Source organism: Hirundo rustica, chromosome Z (assembly GCF_015227805.2).
Source record: "Hirundo rustica isolate bHirRus1 chromosome Z, bHirRus1.pri.v3, whole genome shotgun sequence".
NCBI classification, from domain to species: domain Eukaryota; kingdom Metazoa; phylum Chordata; class Aves; order Passeriformes; family Hirundinidae; genus Hirundo; species Hirundo rustica.
Window position 1 is genome coordinate 55,877,189 of NC_053488.1, and position 18,115 is coordinate 55,895,303.

Genomic DNA, 18,115 nt, shown 5'->3' on the forward strand with positions numbered 1-18,115 from the left:
GCAAAAGAGATGGGGAGTAGGTAATACACAGACAGAAAGAAAATATAAGGCTTGGGAAGCCAAAAAGAAAAAAGTTTAAGTCAAAGGGAGAAATAGAAAACTATATAGCAAACACTTCAGAGGAGGCTAGCTGAGATCACTTGTGTACACCGACAGTCTTCTGGTGGTGGTTGACAGACTTGCTTGCACACACATCTGGAGAATATAGGTGCTTTTTAATTAAAGTTGATGCTCATATTGCAGACAAGAATCACTGCTGTTTTTCCTTGGTACAGCTTGTTTTGGGTAGAGTCATGCCATATTTCATTAGTATTAGAGTAATTTTCCCCCCTTACCCTTTTAAGACACTTAGATGGGAGATATTAAGAAGACTTGTTTGGAATGGATTAATGTAAAATAAAAATAACAACAAATAGGACTAAGAAAAAAAAAAGAAACAAAAAAAAATAAGCAATATAAACAATCAGCACTAAACTGCTAAAATGTCAAAGAATATAATTCAGTTTATTTGACAAGTAAGATATACTTAACGTATGAGAAGAGTGTAATCTTTATTCACAAAATCAAACTGACAAGCCGGAAACTTGATTAATTCTAAAGCTGGATCAAGATTTCACAACTGATTTCCTGTTGATCTGTCATAATTCATTATTTGGTTGTCAAATTTGACCAGAGAATTCTTCAAGAGCTTCACTACATTTGAAGTTTATTTTTCACATGAAGACTAATTTTAAAGCCTAATTCTTCTTCATTTGAAAAAAGCCTATTTGACTTTAATTGGCAAATAAATTGTCTTATCATTTATGGAATTATTTTGAGAAGCCTGAAGTAAATAATTAAAAAATCACAGATGAAAACAAGTCTTTAAAATACCCTTACTTTCAAGTACTTTCAAACAGTTTTCTAGTTCTACGTTTGAAGTAATGTCTTTTAAAAATGTCTTAGTATTTAAATGAAAAGACCTGTCTTAAAAAGTTTCACAAGACCTTATACCCAAACATCCCTTCCTTTCATTATGCTTTTGTTAGGTGTCACGTGCAAGTTTTGAGGTGTTATCACTCAAAAAAGCGCATGTGACTATGCTCTAGAAATGTAGAAATACCTGCAGACATCAGCTTATTGCATATAATTTATTAATAAATCATTCCCTGCCTGGTGAAAGGCATGTGGCTAAACTGCAGCTTCCCAGATGGAGACTGCATTGCCAAGAAATCCCTCATGGGTACCAAGATTGGGAAGAAATGATGGGAGGAAGGTCTTTCAGTTGAGAAAGTGAGTGGATAGAAGCCACACCCGGAGGAGGGAGGCTGTCTGAAGAAAAATGGAACAAACAGCTTGAATTTCTCCTTGGCTCCAAATGGAGAATAGGGATAGCTGCAACTTTGGTAACTACATCCAACAGACCCTGTCAAAAAGATTAGATTTCCACTGTATCATCAAACGTGCTGGTTACCCCAGGGCCACATAATGTGTGCAGTGTCAGTTCTGCTCACACCTCTTGGAATGCCCTTTTTCTCAGAGGGGGAAACTTCCTATGCTTAAGGACAATGCATTAGTAATAAAAAATAAAAATCCAACTTAGTCATTACTATAAATAACAGCAGAATCCCAGGGATGCAACCTGCAACATGAACTAAACTATGTGGTTGGTGGAGATTGAAAATTATAGGAATAAAGGAACTTCAAATGTTATAACAATTTTCAATCCAATGTGGGGGGGGGGGGGGGGGGGAGGGGGGCAGGGAAGAATGGAAATTTGGGTAGCTATTGGTATTTGTAGGAAAGTAATTGAGTTGGAATTTATTTTTTGTGAACTCTTCTTCAGTTAAACTTTTAAATATTTTCAAAGTTGTCTCTTAAACTGAAATATGATCCTCAATCAGGAAATGTGGTATCTGAAGGGTTACAATGTAATAACAGCTGGAGAAAAAAAATATATATTTTAACAGCAATCATCAGAAATGCACTTTATTGAATTCTAGATGAATGTATTATATAGGGCTGAAAAAATTATTTTAGAGCTGTTCATATATAAATGTTCTCTAATAATGTGGAGGATGGGAAACACTTTCTAAATTGACACTAGGTTGGGATGCTGTTCTAGGAACATCTGAATAGGGACATAAAAAGGAACTGTCACACATTAAAAGCATGGGCAAGTAAAATCTCAATCGTTTGCCTTTAAAACATAATCTGATACGTCTGAAAAACAGCAATAATAAAGCTACTTTCCAAAGGAGAGATATTTGGATATGAACAGTGAAGAAAGATGACAGAGTAAATATGAAAAACAAGTTACACAAATTTTCAATGTGAGATATCAAGAAAAATGTCAAAGACCTGGGTGTCATCACAGGCAGGATAGTGTTTCCAAGCATCACTGCGCTGTAATGTGGTTACAGCACAGGACTGGAAGATGTCCAGTCAACGTCCCCAGGGCTAATGAATTTTTGCATGATTATGGGAAGTTGTTATTGAAAATATCTCATTTATTTCTCACAAAATCAGAGATGACAGCATTAAAACAAACACATGGAACATTTCACATGTCAGACACGCAAATTTTAAACTTAACAACACGGATAACAGCAATGCTGACTTGCCACTCTCTTAGCATTTGTTAGCTATTAGCAGTTAATTTGTAACAAGTGTGAAGTTCTGATACAAGCCTAGGAAAGGAATATGCCTCTACAATATAATTAGAATTTTACAGTTTAGCTTTTGTGAGTGGGCAAATTAACTGAACATATAAAACAAATATGCCTTTTTTCTTTATTTTCAAAACAAACAATGAATAGATGGTCTGATGGAGAAAATGAAATAAGATGTAGAATAAAAAGTATCAAACAAAATTAGCAAATAATATATTTAGCCAAGTATATAGTTAAATGTAATAAAAATAATTTTTTAATGGATGTCTTAATTACTTTAATCCAAGGGAAAAAAAAATTTCAGCCTGTATTCTGTAAGGAAAAAAAAAATTGGTGAGAAGAAATAAAACAGTTCAACCACCAGAAAACAGTAAAACTTTCAGCTGATCTTTTTTTCTCCTACTGCCTTTCATACCAACTGTACACTAACTTTCTTAAAGTGGGCAATCCAATTCTCGCTCTTAAGTCACTAAAGCAAATTGCAAGTAAAACCTCTACAGATTAGTTCAAGTGCTCTGGAATTAAACCTGTTCAACATCAAGGCTAGTATTACCTTGGAAGAGTATATGACAACCTAGACATACCTAATGAAAAGCATTACTTTGTCTAGTTTTGAAACTGAAGCACATGAGGCTGCTTAGACTTCAAGACTCCCCTGCCACATATGCATAAAGTTCTTTTTACAACCAAATGCAGGTTGCTTGAGAGGCTGTGGAAAGGGTAGAAAATCCTACAACAAAGAGGTTATAAGCAATTCTGGCAATCTCTTTTTGCGCAGCCTAAAGAATAGAGGAGAAAAGGAGGCTCAGGCAACACTTTATCACTCTCTACAACTCCCTGAAGGGAGGGTGTAGCCAGCGGGCCAGCATCTTCCCCCAGGCAACAGCAAAAGGACAAGACAACACAGTCTTAAACTGCAGCAGGAAGGGTTTAGGCTGGACATTAGGAATAATTTCTTCACAGAACGAGCGATGGGACATTGGAATGGGAAGGAGGTGGTGGAGTCACTGTCCTTGGAGATGTTGAAGAAAAGACTGGATACGGCACTCAGTGCCACAGTCTAGCTGACAGGGTGGTGATGGACCATAGGTTGGACTCTGAACTCAGTGGTCTTTTTCAACCTAGTTAATCCTGTGATCCTGTAGCACAAACACTTGGGAAGAACCAAATACCTTTTCTCATTCTTTGAGATTCAAGAAATTAAAAAAAAAAAAAAAAAAAAAAAAGAAGAGGACAGGACATACAAAAAAACCCCAACCAACCAACCAACCAACCAAACAAACAAAACCCACAACAACAACAACAACACAACAAAAAAAACCCAAAAAACAAAACAAAAGAAAACCAAAAAAACAAACCAAACCAAACCAAACAAAAAAACCACACCCAAACCAAACCCAGGACAAACCCAAGTTCAAATCCTGGCTAGCAAAATAGTAAGGGTGACAACTAGATTATGTATCTTAATGAGGGAAAAACAACAAAATCAGAAATGTGTTTTTATACAAGAAGAAGAATGGAAGTACTTAAAAAAATAGTTTATTTAGCTAATTCTTTACACTGATTCAACACAAAAATTAAATTCTCTCTTCCTGTCTGCAAAAGTCTCAGTGACTAAAACACAATCCCAGAACTGAAGGTTTTGCAGTATCCTAATAACATTACTTGCTTAACTTTGAGTAATAGCAGGGTTAACACTGTACTCTTGCTGGATGAAAGTATCCTTGAAACTTTCCCAAGGCAAGTACTAAAAATAACAAACAGAATAAACCACTTTCCCAGTACATCTCCTCCTTGTTTGGGATAATGGTCCTCTCTCACATACTAATATTGCCAGAAGATGACAGCAGTAGAGTAACCTAAATTGTGTCATTCAGGACTTCACATATCTCTGGCGGAGATCCACAGTACTCCCACAAAACAGAAATACCTTGCTTCCTTGGGGAGAAGGAATAAAGGTGGGTATACGGCTGCCCCTATATCTTTTTCTTGTAAGCCTTGACACAAACTCTCATTTAAGTGGAAAGATACAAAAGCAAGCATATTTAAATGAGCAAAAAATCTTTGCAGACAGCTCCTTATATTATTTTAACAGTATTTTACTTCACTTTAATTTACCTTTGTTCATCTCAAAAATGAAATCTTTTTACCTGACATAAGTATATTTGGGATGAGATCTGGAAAATGATGGCTCACAGTAATTTTTTGCATTAAAAATATGGATAATTAATAAAATTTAAGGTTTTGTTAATGTCTTTTGAGTCTAAAATTAATCCTAATTTGGGAACAAGGCTTCAGATTACAAACAAAACTAGTGTCACTCCCAATGTTACTTTACACAAATCAGAAACTCTTGGTATGCTTTATAAATGGTTCCTATTAATTTAATCTTCTGGTTTATTTCTTCTTTCGCTAATGAACTGTTATGAGTGTTTCTGAATATACCACTATTCAAAGTCAATGATCTATTACAATTTTCAATAGTCTTTGAAAGCTTTAGACTATGAACTGGAACATGACATAATTATAATTTTGGCTATGCCATATATTTGCTATTCCAAGGAAAGTCCACCCTTATTTACCCAAGATATCTATAGAAAACATAGTCTTGGACACAATGAATGAAGCTTGCTAGAAAGTTGCTGCTGAAAATTCCAAATGTATGACCTGTAGTGAACAGTGAACACTCTTGTATTTGGAAATTAGTGATAAACTAAACCAGGCAAATTTGATTTTGCATTTGCATGCATTTCATCACTTTTACTATAATATCTAAAGTCTTAAAAAAGGAATACTTATTGGATTCTACTGAAGAGGTACCAAGAGGTATTAAGAACTTGAACCACACATGTCTACTAGAATAGCCACATCTTAATTTCAACTTTCAGAAACAAATTTTAAGTTGTACAACTTTTCTTTGTTCCGTAAGCAAATCACTATATAACACCCCAGGCCAGGAGTATAACAAAGCCAGGAGTAAAACTTTGGACTGCAGTTTCTTAGCAATCCTGCACAAGGTAACTAACTTCATTTAAGCAGTGAGAGGCAGGAATATTTTGATGAGAAGCAAGAATGTTTTCTTTCACATTACTGCTTGCCTATGGTAGAGGTTTGCCTTGTGAATTAGAATTGATACTGCAACTTAAGTGAGCATGAGGAAATCAAGTGATGTAATTTATTTGGTTTAAGACTTTCATCTCTTTGTTCTTACAGCTGCCAAGTTGATTTCTAAGGGTTTCAGGGGTCCTTGATCTACTTTAGAGATAGAGTTTCCTATGTATTTGAAGTGTCCTATATATCTGTAGATGCCACAAATTCCTCTAACAAATGTTATCTGCTGTTGCTACATATAATACCCCAAATTATATGAATTAAAGGAACCAAAGGAGTAAAGTTGGTTTTCTACTTCATTTTTTTTCCCACCTCCATTGCCCTGCCAGTTATGTGATGCTTTACAAAGACAAATACACCAGCACAGCAACTGTGGGATAAGCAACTCTGCAACAGCTCCATGTTTGAATACTTTGCTGTTAAAGACTGAGCCAAAGAAGGCATTAAGTATTTCAACCTCTGCCTCATCACTGGTGATATTTATTGCCAGATCCATAAAAAATGTAGATTTTCCTTGGTCTTCCTTCTGTTTTTAATGTTTTAATAACATTTTCAATTATCTTTTACAGCAGTAGACCGATTGAGCTCTAGCTGAGATTTCATCTTTTTAATTATCTTTCTACATGACCTAACATCACTATATTCCTCCTGAGTCGCCTGCCCCTTCTTCCATAAACCCTATTTTTTAATTTGAATTCCTGCAAAATCTCCCTGTTACACCAGGCCAATTTTCTTCCCTAACAGCTCGCCTTTCGGCAAATAAGGAAGGTCTGATCCTCTGTCTTTAAGATTTCCATCTGTGTCCAGCCTTCCTAGACTCCTTTATTAAGAACTGATCATCTTAAATTCATGGCCATGGGCCTGCTCTGTTACAGATACAGTCTGTACTTATACATCCTATCTTCCCTTCTATATTTCTGTTTCACAAGATTTGTATGATAGTATATTATCAGTCACTGCATATTCTGATTCATGTTTTTCACCCACGCTGACACCAATCTGTATCATCTGAAGATATCTCAGGTGCTTGAGCAACCTCTTTTTACTTAAAATCCCCACACTTTTGTGTAATGAAAGCCCCAATGAAATAGGAAACAAAAACTTCTCAAAAATATTTTTAATCATTTCTATTGAAATCACACCTAAGCAGAAATGAAAAATATCTTACGAATACGAGAATGCAAATCTGGAGTTTCATGCTAAGATCTCCTTGTCAGGAAAAGAAGTCCTGGAAGCCTTTGGAGACCCCAATAACAGTTTAGTAGAGACCTCTTACAGAGAATTTTCTTTCACGCAAGGAAGATACTGACAGATGCAAGGATCCTGAAGTCACAACACAAAAATGAGGAACAGTACAGTGATGTGCACACAGGTCACGGATGGATCTTCACCTAGTCTGCATACTCCATTTTTCATAGTGGATGACTGCTGTGACAACATTTTAAAGAAATTAAGATTACGTAACTCTGTATCTGCACCATATTCCAGCTCAGAGACACACTTCCTACCCATCTTGAATTCTGAGTGCAATTTCAACTGCACTGTGCAAGATATATACTGTTTTTAATCCTAAATTTCATCTGATGCTGTTCTGCATTAAACAGACCTTCCATTTCTCCTTAAAGATGCATTTCAAAGATGAATGAGGAAATTGTTGAAATAAGTTCAAGCACTCTTATCTGTGTATCATAATTGCTTTTTAATGAAACTTATGTCATCGATTCAGCAGGAGCAAAGTTTCCTTTTACTTGGGTTTCAGCATAGGAAGTCAAATTCTCACGCACTCATTCAGTGCAGAACAAGTTAGCAGCTGCTCACCTGATGTTCCTGAGGCCTTAAAAAGAGAAGTGCAAGGACATACGTTTGGGCTGAAAGGAGAAGTAGAACACACCTTCTTACTACACTGTCTTTGCCACTCCTTCACAAACGTAGCCAACAGCCTCACCATCACACATTTTGGCTAAGTAAACAAGCCACACTATCCTCAGTTTTCTAACACCAGAGATTTGATGATTGTTTTGAGTCTGCACAGCAGTACAAGAAAATTTTAAACCGGGTTAAACTTATACTCCTGAGTGCAATCTACACCTGTGATAGCCATTCCTTTACTTCAGCATCTGAATTCCCCTATCTTGATTATTTTCCTTCAGGAAAAGGTAAAAAAGATAATTTGTCTTCAAGAGAGAAATCTGACTTTGATAAAGTGTCTAAGGTAATAATCTGACCATGTCTTTAAGACAAATTACAGAATAACAGAAATGTAAATCAAGGCTATAAAAATAAACCTGACAATAGCAGTAACCTTATAAATCCACATATTTTCATTTGTAAAAAAAAAAGGAACATCTGAAAATTTCTTCTAAAAACCCCCTAGTAATGCCATTAAGACATTAGTTTCTATCATAAATTTGCAAAGTTCAACCTTTAATAAATAGTATGATATGTATTGAATGAAAAATTCTTCAATTTAAAAGCTTTTGAAACTGGATTCACAATTACCTTACCAAACTTTAATTAGAGGTCCGCCTTGATGCCACAAGTATGAGAAGAGTAATCAATGCTGTACTTGGGTTGGCTGAAAAGTCTCAATGGACCACATTTTGCACTACCTTTGACTGTGCTGACTAGCTGTGAAATCATCTGGCAAAATCAATTACCACATATGCAACATGGATCCAGTCTTTAACTTTTGCCAATACCTATAATGTCTGGAAAAGTGGAAAGCACAGAAAAAATGTATTTATGCTCTGAAATTCTATTCAGCTGTATATGTGCATGCAACTTTAAACTGATTTACCATTTTACGACATCAATGTTAGCCTACTGTAGCTGCAAATTCTTCCCTGTGAAGTTCAAAACCTCAAAATATAGACATATACTTAGAAAAAAATACCTACTCTGGGAAAAAGAACATTGGAAAAAAACTTTCACATCTAACTCTCCATAGAAAAGAATTCAGAAAAGTCTGTGTCCCTCCTATTGTTGACTTTGAATTGTAAGGGAATATCTGACTCATTGTGATTAGTAATTTACATAAAAACACTAGAAGCAGTTGCATAATGCTTCAGAACTTAATTTTATTTGTGAGCTCATTGTCTGGTACTTCAATAATTAGAAACAGAAAGAAGGCTTTCCTTAAGTGTTGTGGTTAAATATTTTGGAACCATGAAAGTCTTATACATCATAAAAAAGAAGAGCACTGTTCCTCGAACACTGGTTAAGCAGTAAACAATACTGTTCAGTGACTGATACCAGGGTATAGAAAAAAAGACTATATTTTCATCTTTCAACTGCAATTCTAGCTGAACTTGCATTTTGTTTATTCTTCTGTTTCACTTCTTTCACTTTCAATTACTACTGAAAGAATTGTCTTTCCTATGGCTCTCAAAAATTATAAATTATACCACTTATGGCTGGCAGACTGGACTATGTAACACAGTGTGATAACATAATGAGCAGATTAGAAGAGTTTAACAAAAAGACAATTTTTGGCAGTCTGACAAAACTTTCATTATGAGATTTTCCACTATTGAAGCTGGAACCTGGATCAAAAGGCTACTTAATCAAGGCCTGTAGTCAAATGAATTTTTTAATGTCTTGTCAATATGAAATGCTGTCATCAAGGACTGATCATAAACACTAGTGATGAGGGTCACTTATCATGGGTAGATGAATTAACTGAACAGAGAGTGCCCCTCCTTGAGCCTGGCTAATTGTCCTCAGCTTCCAGCAATTCTAAGATCCCACTTACTTTCAGAAAACTTCAAATGGACAGACATTTTATTCTGAAACAGCAAAGCATGAGAACTTCAAAACATCAACTGTTAGTTTGTTGTCTGTTCTGTTTTAATGTACACCTCATCTCTTCCCATAGGTTAAACACCTGTTTTGCATTAAAAGAAAAACAATATCAAATGCAGTATAAAGTGAGGATTTGTGCTCCATGTTTTTACAACAATTTCCTTTCAAGAAAAGAACGTTTTCCACTAAAAGATTCTACGCACGTTTCAGTTCTATGCTGAGAGAGAAGAAATGAAGCATATATGATGACTGCCCCTGAGGTATGGCAATCTGAAGGATAAGCATGTTCTATAACAGCACTCAAAGACTCTAAGTAACAGTTAAAACAGATATTGAAGAAAAAATTGCTCCAAATGAACCTGTAAAATTATACTTCATCACAGCACAATTCTGAAAGCTGCAAAATTTATCTTCCTTATTTTTACAATTTTACACTGGAACCTTTAACTACTGGCAAGCAACAACTACTGGCGAGATCTAGTATGGCATGCAGGAAGATATTTTCCATGCTCCATTATGTCCCATGGCACTTGGTTGGGTCATGACTAGGTTCTGGTCAGGAGAGGGTTAACTTTTGCAGCAGCCAAGAGAGGATGCGGCCACAGGTTATTTGATACCACCTAGAACAATGAAGGAGAAAGGAGTGCTCTTCAGAGGGTTGTTGTTTGTGGGACTGCTGGTTTATAAGACTGTGAGTCAGGTGCTGGGCTCTGTGGCGAGCAATTGAGTGGGGATTGTTCACCTATCTCGCACTCTGTTATTACTATTGGTCTTCTCATTTCATTGCTGTTCCCAATAAACTGTTCCTATCTCAGCCAACAATCTTTACCTTCTGTGTCTCCAATTCTCCTCTCCAGCCCCGCTGTAAGAGAGTGGGAAGAAATGAAAGGAGCAACACAAGATCTTTAGTATTTAGTGGGAACAGTAAACCGGGGAATACCATTTCTAAACCACGACAGGTTTGTACCTTGGAGATTAGCCAATGAATCACTAACAATGCTCCTTGTAAAAAGTGGCATCTCAGTCTGTAAGCTGAAACAGGCTGAACTTACTTCACTACTAACATCTGCTAAAATTGCAGCACAGTAGGATGTTGTCATAACAGCAATGAGTTTAGAATCAGAATACAACCAAAACAGAAAAAATCAGGATTGCAGTCACTGGCTGCAGCTTCTATACCAATGATCTCTGACTACTTGGTTCAGATCCTGGTTTTCACAAACTGACATGTCATCAGTTAGAGAAAACAATCCAAAATCTGCAGTTTCCTAACAATTCTAACTGAAGTCCATGAAATTTGCAGTGATAGAGTGATACACTAGACACCTGACATTCAGTCACCAGAATCAACTATAATAAACAACTTGGTGTAAGCATTTAATTCTATTGATCTGAAACACATACACATTAAGTGAATTCTCTAGCCTAAATTACCTCCCTCTTAAAGAGTATTTCTGTGCTATCAGAGGTGCTTTTCTGGCATCAAACAGACCAAGCTCTGTCAGTTGACAACATCACTTCATATTCTGTTTTTTAAGCCTCCAAAGACTGGAGAACATCATGTTGAAAAGTCGGGGTACAGAAAAAGAGGAAACAAAATCAAGATCCCCCCTGAAAAAAAAGCCTTTACCTAAGAGCTGATACCTTACTTCAACTGAAAGCAGAAGATAGTACAGCAGTGCTTCTCTGTACAGTTTACCTTTGCCTCTGTTTTGTCTGTAGCACGAAAAACAGCAAATTTAAAATCAATAGCAACAGCAGCACTCAAACTGCATAGAAAGATACTCCCAGTTGTCACCATTCTTCTCTGTCAGACTGCTGCTGTGGGAACCTTGTGAGATGATCTTTCAAGCCACCAATGAGAGACTTCAGGCTCTCTGTCTTTGCTGTGCTTAGTTCTTCAGGTATCTGCACTGAACAGTGTCATAGCAGACAATAAAGCTTTTCAATTTTCTTCTGCTGACTATCCAGGAAGAAACAGGAGCTCATCTGCCTGTCAAGTATCTTGCATCCAATATGATTAAATGACTCTAGATGTACTACAGGCCTTCACCATAAGCAGAAAGCATAAACTAGCAGTTGGTCACTCTGTGAAGAAAATTAATATTTTAGCATTTTATTGGCCATCTACATTAATATGACTGGCAAAGGAAAGTAATAATGAATCAAAATGGATGCCATGGCAAAACAATGCTAGTCCGTTGGATCAAACAGGACTGAAACTCACCAACCCACTAACTTCTTTGCTTGTGAGAAATGGTGTAAAGTTCACCCCATATTGCCAAGTTTAGACGTAAGATATTCTGTTTCTAATAACTTCTGAATGTCAAGAAATGTTGTCTCTCAAAAATCTTACACTCATTAAAAAGCAATTTAGGAGGTCAGTGAAATAAATTTTTTATGTAGTGGAATGCATCATTGAAAAATGTTGAAGACACATCCAAAGAGTGACTCAGTATCTCCAAAACAGAAATAACAGCTCACTTTTACTTTTTCTTATGTAAGTTTAATAAGAAGTCAACTGGTATTATTTAAAGGAGTTTTTTTAGAAGTACCTCTGTTTTATAAAAGTACCTGTCACCATAGTAAAACTTAAGCTTTGAAATATCATCCCTGAGAAATTTCTTACAAAACACAAGAAGTAATTTTTGTTTTGGTCAAAACCAAAAAAGACTATGAACATTTCTGTTTTATTCCTGAGGCTATACAATAAGCACAGTACCATTTCAGTGATCCCATGTGCATTCTGTTATGGACCTGTGACTGATAATGCCCAGTTTTATAAACATAGATGTTAACAAATAGCAGTGGAATAACAGAAAAAGAATAAATCAGTAAACCAAAACAAGATGCCTTGCATAGCAGGAATGACTTCATCCACAGCTGACTGCCTCTGAGCAAATGGAAACTGTGGTATAAGTCTGTACCATTTAGAAGCTTCACAATTTGCTGGCAATTTATAGGAACCAAAGCAAACTTTTGGCAGTATGCCTACATACAATAGTAGTTAAAGAAACTATCATCCCACCCATTTTCACTACAAACCTTGAAAGATTAGTCTAATATTTCTCCCATCTGCCTGTTCTCCTTAGCTAATAGAAGACTTAACATAAAACTTACAAAATATAATTTTGGAAAGTGACACTCTGGTGCTCACACTAAAGTAATCTACAGCTATCTTTTTTTTTGCTCCTTTTTGCTCACCAATAAGCCTCAGCAACAGAAAGTCTTCATTCTAATTAAAAGTGAAAAGCTAGCAGATCCAATACCCTGATGTTTAACAGCTGCATGCAGAGATGCCCAGACACCTGTTTATTTTTATAGCAATTCCTTTTGCTCTTTATCATTCCATCCCTTAAGGCTGGATTATAAAATGAAGCAGAATAAACTAGATCATCTTGAAAATGACAGCGCATTTGTACATCCCACCTTCAATGAAAAATACAAATCACTATTATGCAATTTTGCCTGTCCAGCTGCTACTGCAGGAAGGAGGAATCAACCAAATGGATTGTCCTGGTTTATGAAAAATTTGGGAGAAAACCCCTGAATAGGACCCCTCTGGGAAGCAAACCCAAGTGGCCCCTCCCTCCAACCAGTCCAGTAAAAAACCTCTTTGGAGAAAAGTGGAAAAAACTATTTTACTTAACAAACAAAGTGCATACAAGTATAAAGAATGAATAATATGAAACAATAAAACCTCTCATTCTGGAGTGAGATGGCAAATTGAGACAGTTTTTGCCACAGATGTAGCTCGGCTCTCTCTCTCAGTCTCTCACCAGTCCCAGTCCCTCCAGCACTGCTGGAAAATGCCGAGCTCCAGGCCCCGGTGGGCCGCAGGTGCAGCCCCCAGTGCTCCCCTGGGTTTTCAGTCCAGAGCAGGTTTAAACAGTTCCAAGGAAAAGGAAAAAAAACAGTCCAGGGAACTTCTCTGCCCTAGCTAGCTGAAACTAGCTAAAAGCAAAAAAAGATCTCTGTCCTGCAGTCTCTCCAAGCCTCCGCCAAACACTCAGTCTGGAGAAGAATGTGGAGGAGTCAGGCAGTTTTCTCAAAACAAACTCCGCGCTTCTCCTTGCTCTTAGAACCAGTCTTAAAGGCACAGAACTCAATATACAGTACAAACAGAACAGACGATTGGGGATACAAGCATCATGAAGTTACCCTAGGACACTGATCTACACATTATGAAGTTTTTGTAGTGTGTGGCTTTCAGAATGTTCCCTTGCCTATGTTTAGCTCAACTTCCTGACACAGCTTGAGTATCTAATGCCAAATGGCCATGTCTGCTGGACAATCTGAATTCCTACTCCTGTTTCTGAAGGTATCTTAGATACAAACACAACAGACAGGCTATTAGTAGTGCTTTTCAGTACCTGTGTAATGATTTAATTGTTGTAGGGGCAACTAGGAAAAAAGGGCAAGAGCTGCAAAAACTGAAGGTGGTTATCAGCTGATTATCACGCTTTGTGTAACTGTTAATTGGAAACATTAAGCCTCTAAGTTCGAAGTAGAGGTTAGACTACCAGATAATCTTATAGTGAAAACATGCTTCATGTATCCTTCATGTCCAAAAGCTGACTCTACGCTGACACTTGTACCTCCTGGTAACACTGACAAAGCTTAGTACAGCACAGCTTCTGCCCTATGACCACATTTCACTGCAGAATCTTGGAGGCTGGGCAGTGAAAGTACTTAAGGGAGAGGCAGGGCATGAAAACTACAGTCCCCTAGGCTCTAGAAGATAAAAGAAGCAGTCCAAATTTATATCCTGTATAAAACATTACCTACTAAGAAAACAGAAAGCAGAGTCCCTTTTCTGGGCATGCTTTACAAGAAAGTGACTTCAGTATTCAGCCAAAGGAAAAGATTCAGCTTCACAGGTGAATGTATGTAGCTTCTTGCTGCACCCAGAAGTTTTTGAAAGTCCACTGAAATTTGGAAGTTTCCAAGCACACCCTTGTTATGCCCCAAGTCCAAGAAGTCCAAGAAGAGGAACATCTTCACACAGATGAGCCAGGATGTGTGCCTGAAGTGTGTGCAGGGATAAGTGCTGGACAGCAGAGGAGAGAGATGTGCTGCGATGCTTATCCACAGCTCAGCTCAAGAGTATCTGCAGAGGGTAAGTAATGAGGCCCTGCTCCTCAGCCTGTCCTATTATGATGTAACAGCCTTCCCTGCTTTTATGAAGAAGGTTTTGACCAGGAGAGGATTCTCCCATCAAAGTGTGGTTCAAGGTTGCTCTAGCTTGTTTCTGCAGTTAAATCAATGTTAAGTTTTGCAGATGACTGGCAGCTTTCACTAGCTGCATTCTTCCGGACAAAATTTGTTTGTAGGAAAGAAACAACCCCTAAAGCATTTTCGTAGTGTAAAGGACAAGGTTTCAACTTTTGTAGTTTCTTTTCTGCTGGCAGAAACTATTAAATGCTTTCTGAAATTAAAAAAAAAAATTAAACACAAAACAAACAAAAAAAGCAACAACAACAAAAACCCCAAAACCACAAACCAACACCAACAACAAAAAACCCAAGAAAAAAACCACCACACCCCAAACCTCAAGAAAACAAAATGCATAGTCAACAAGTAGGATTCTTCTTCTTCAAATGATGCAATTCCACAGAAAGGTGTATCTTTCTGCCAAGTACCTAGCAAAGAAAATGTTACCAACAAATAACTGCCCTCAAATATCCACTGAGCAGAAAGGTGGCCCACTTCCTGAGGTGAGGTGTCCTCCCTGATTTTCCCCAAGCACATCCAAAGAGCAGAGTTGAAATGAGAAATATCAGAAAGCAGAACTCTGAAGGGGAAATATGTCATTCATCAAGATATCTCCAACTAGTCATGTGACACAGGTATAACCTGCCAGAACTCTCACTTCTGTGTTTCTATCAAACTCCAAATGAAAAATCTCCATCACTTTAAAAGACATTGTTGGTGTGGGAAAAAAAGCAACAACCTCCATTAACTTGCCTACTTCAATAAAAAATTCTACAAAGTTAGAAACTAGGACTGTTGTAACACATAATAACCCCCTAATAATTCAATGAAATGATATTTAAGAAAAGCAAGTAATTCCATATATTCTGCCTCCCAAAGGGATTGATATTGGTTCATTTCACATGCTCAGAACTCTCAGACTAATTTTTATGTGTTTTCAGATAGTTTCCAATGCTTAAGCATCATATGTGTGCATGGAAAAGACAAAACCACATATTTCATGAAGATTTTAATGTAGATAATTCTGTTTTATGAAGAATCAGGTTTTGTAGAGTTTCACAGATGAATTGGTACAATCTGGTGGCTCAGACTGAAAATGTCAAGGGTGTCATAGTGTCTTACTTGTTCTCGTTGCTGGCATCATATCGAGGCATAGGGTCAAAATCATTTCCATTTACATCAAAACTGGCCTGCGAATCCTGTATCCAACAAAAGAAACAAAATCAGTTGCTAATTAATTAGCCATCGACTCTTGTAGCCTATACATCTGTTAGCAGGTTCTTACAAGTAAGCTATTAGGCTAACTAATTTCTGTGGTTTTATGGTGGCTGTTTTTTAGGAAAGCATTATATATAGGAATTATATATTTTATTTTAATTTTGGAAAGCAGAGAAGGATAAAAAATACTCTGAAAAAGTACAGGTCTAGCATAAAAGGGGAAATAGAAAATGGTGTTTCATTTAACCATAAGAACCTTTCAGAAGTTAAGGGGGTTCATTCTCAAAACTGGGATTTTGCTGAATGTTTTAGGATTCAAAAAAATTATCTGCATGACTATAACTGAAATTTCAGCCGTTGTTTCAAGAATTAAGAATAATACATTTTTCTTAAGAATATTGTTATAAAATTATATCTTGGAAAGCAACACAAACTGCTTTGGGAGTATAACTGTTTCAAATATCTGCAAGATATCTGTCTTTTTGTTCCATATTTGTCATGGTTCCTACAGCTGAAAATAGTCCATAGAGTGAATGGCTGCTGGTCTGTATGGTTCTTATTAATTGATGCAGTAGCATGAGGTGTGTTGACATGTCAAGTAGCAATTTTTAAACTCTTGTTTGTTCAAAACCAGTTACACATCCACTTCAAATATTCCTAGTTGCAGCCCTTTCACCTATAATCTGAGATACAGAAGGCATTTGTGATTTAACAAGCAATGTGTATTGCTTGTGAATTTGGGGAATTCCTTGTTGGTGTGAGGCAAGGGAGAGAGGAGGAGTAAGGATATAAATAGTTGCTTTAAATTCAGTGGTAGGACAGTACTGGAATGAGGTGACATGATACAATCTGGGTCATTCATTGAGGACATAAACTATATGTGCTTTATTTAAATAACTTGAGATATCAAAATGAAAGATGTGTCACGTGCTAGGATCAAACATACACTGACAAATTGGGCAACTGCTCCCCCACCTGTGTTTTCACATCCTCCAAGGTGAGCTCCATATGTAGCATAGGGAAGGATAGATATGTAAATGTAGCTAATTTAAATTAAGTGGCTTTAAACTGTGACACCATTGTAGTTTTTAATGAGTTGTTAAAGATATTTTTGCAACAATCTCTTAATGCTCTATCAAGAAGATAAGCTTGCTGGCAAAAAGCTTGTGTTTAGGGCTCTTCAACAAGATTTACACTTGTAATGGGAAAGAATGCCTTGGTGAAGTCATGCCTTGCACTGGTCATCTTCACCAGTCTAGCTCAATCCAAATATATTTGCTTCTTTTATTACTCTGTGTAGAAGTACACCTTGCAACCTAATTTCAGACAAATCATGAGGTCCTCACATTAACAGCTTCAGCTAATGCCTACTTCCAAAAGATAGAACAAATCACTCCAGCAAAATGTGGTCCTGATGCTCTGAACAGCTTCAAACTCTGACATCAACACAGGAAGCAACGCACTAGAGAAGAAGATTCTCCTTATGTTATCAACCTCCAAGACAGATTAAATCAGTCACCTAAATGTGGTGAACCACAAGCAAACAGAAACCTCCTGAGACAACGCGAGACAGAACACAGAAAACAACGGATGCAGCTCTATCACAAGTTGTGAGGAGACTCAATAGAGTTGAAAGAGATTTACTAGAAAGAATATTTTACAACAGAATATTCTACATTTGTTTTTAACTGAGTGAATCATGAAAGGTCATATACTTTTCCTTTCATATTGTTTCTAACAGTATCATAAATAGCTTTAAAAATTAATGCATGGAAGCATTACTGTAAAATTACTGTCTTTGAGAAAGTACTGTCTCACTGAATAAATGTATTGGCCAAACATGGAATTCAGCTGCATGTGTTAAATGAAAAGCAGTGTATCCATTTCTAAGTTCTGAGAGTGTGAAGATATTAAGTAAAAAAATTGCAGAAGAGACAAAAAATATCCAGTAATTGGTTCCAGTCCTTCAGAAATTCAGGACTCAGCTACAAGAGGCATTCAGAAACGAAACAGGTTCAGATGAAACACAGTCTTAACTAAAACAATACATATTATCAAAACCTGTTTTCCTTCCTCCCATGGTGTTAACATGTGAGGAAACACTCGTGTGATTTCTTCCT

At 36.8% G+C, this 18,115-nt stretch overlaps 1 protein-coding gene across 2 annotated transcripts in view; it reads right to left on the bottom strand.

The window, feature by feature from the left end:
• Positions 1–18,115, bottom strand: part of PCSK5 (proprotein convertase subtilisin/kexin type 5) — a 240,040-nt gene that overhangs the window by 151,869 nt on the left and 70,056 nt on the right. For both annotated transcript variants that reach the window (XM_040089345.1, XM_040089346.2), the window contains exon 5: positions 15,900–15,976. In XM_040089345.1, the coding sequence (XP_039945279.1) occupies positions 15,900–15,976 (77 nt within the window). The remainder of the gene's footprint in view (positions 1–15,899; positions 15,977–18,115) is intronic.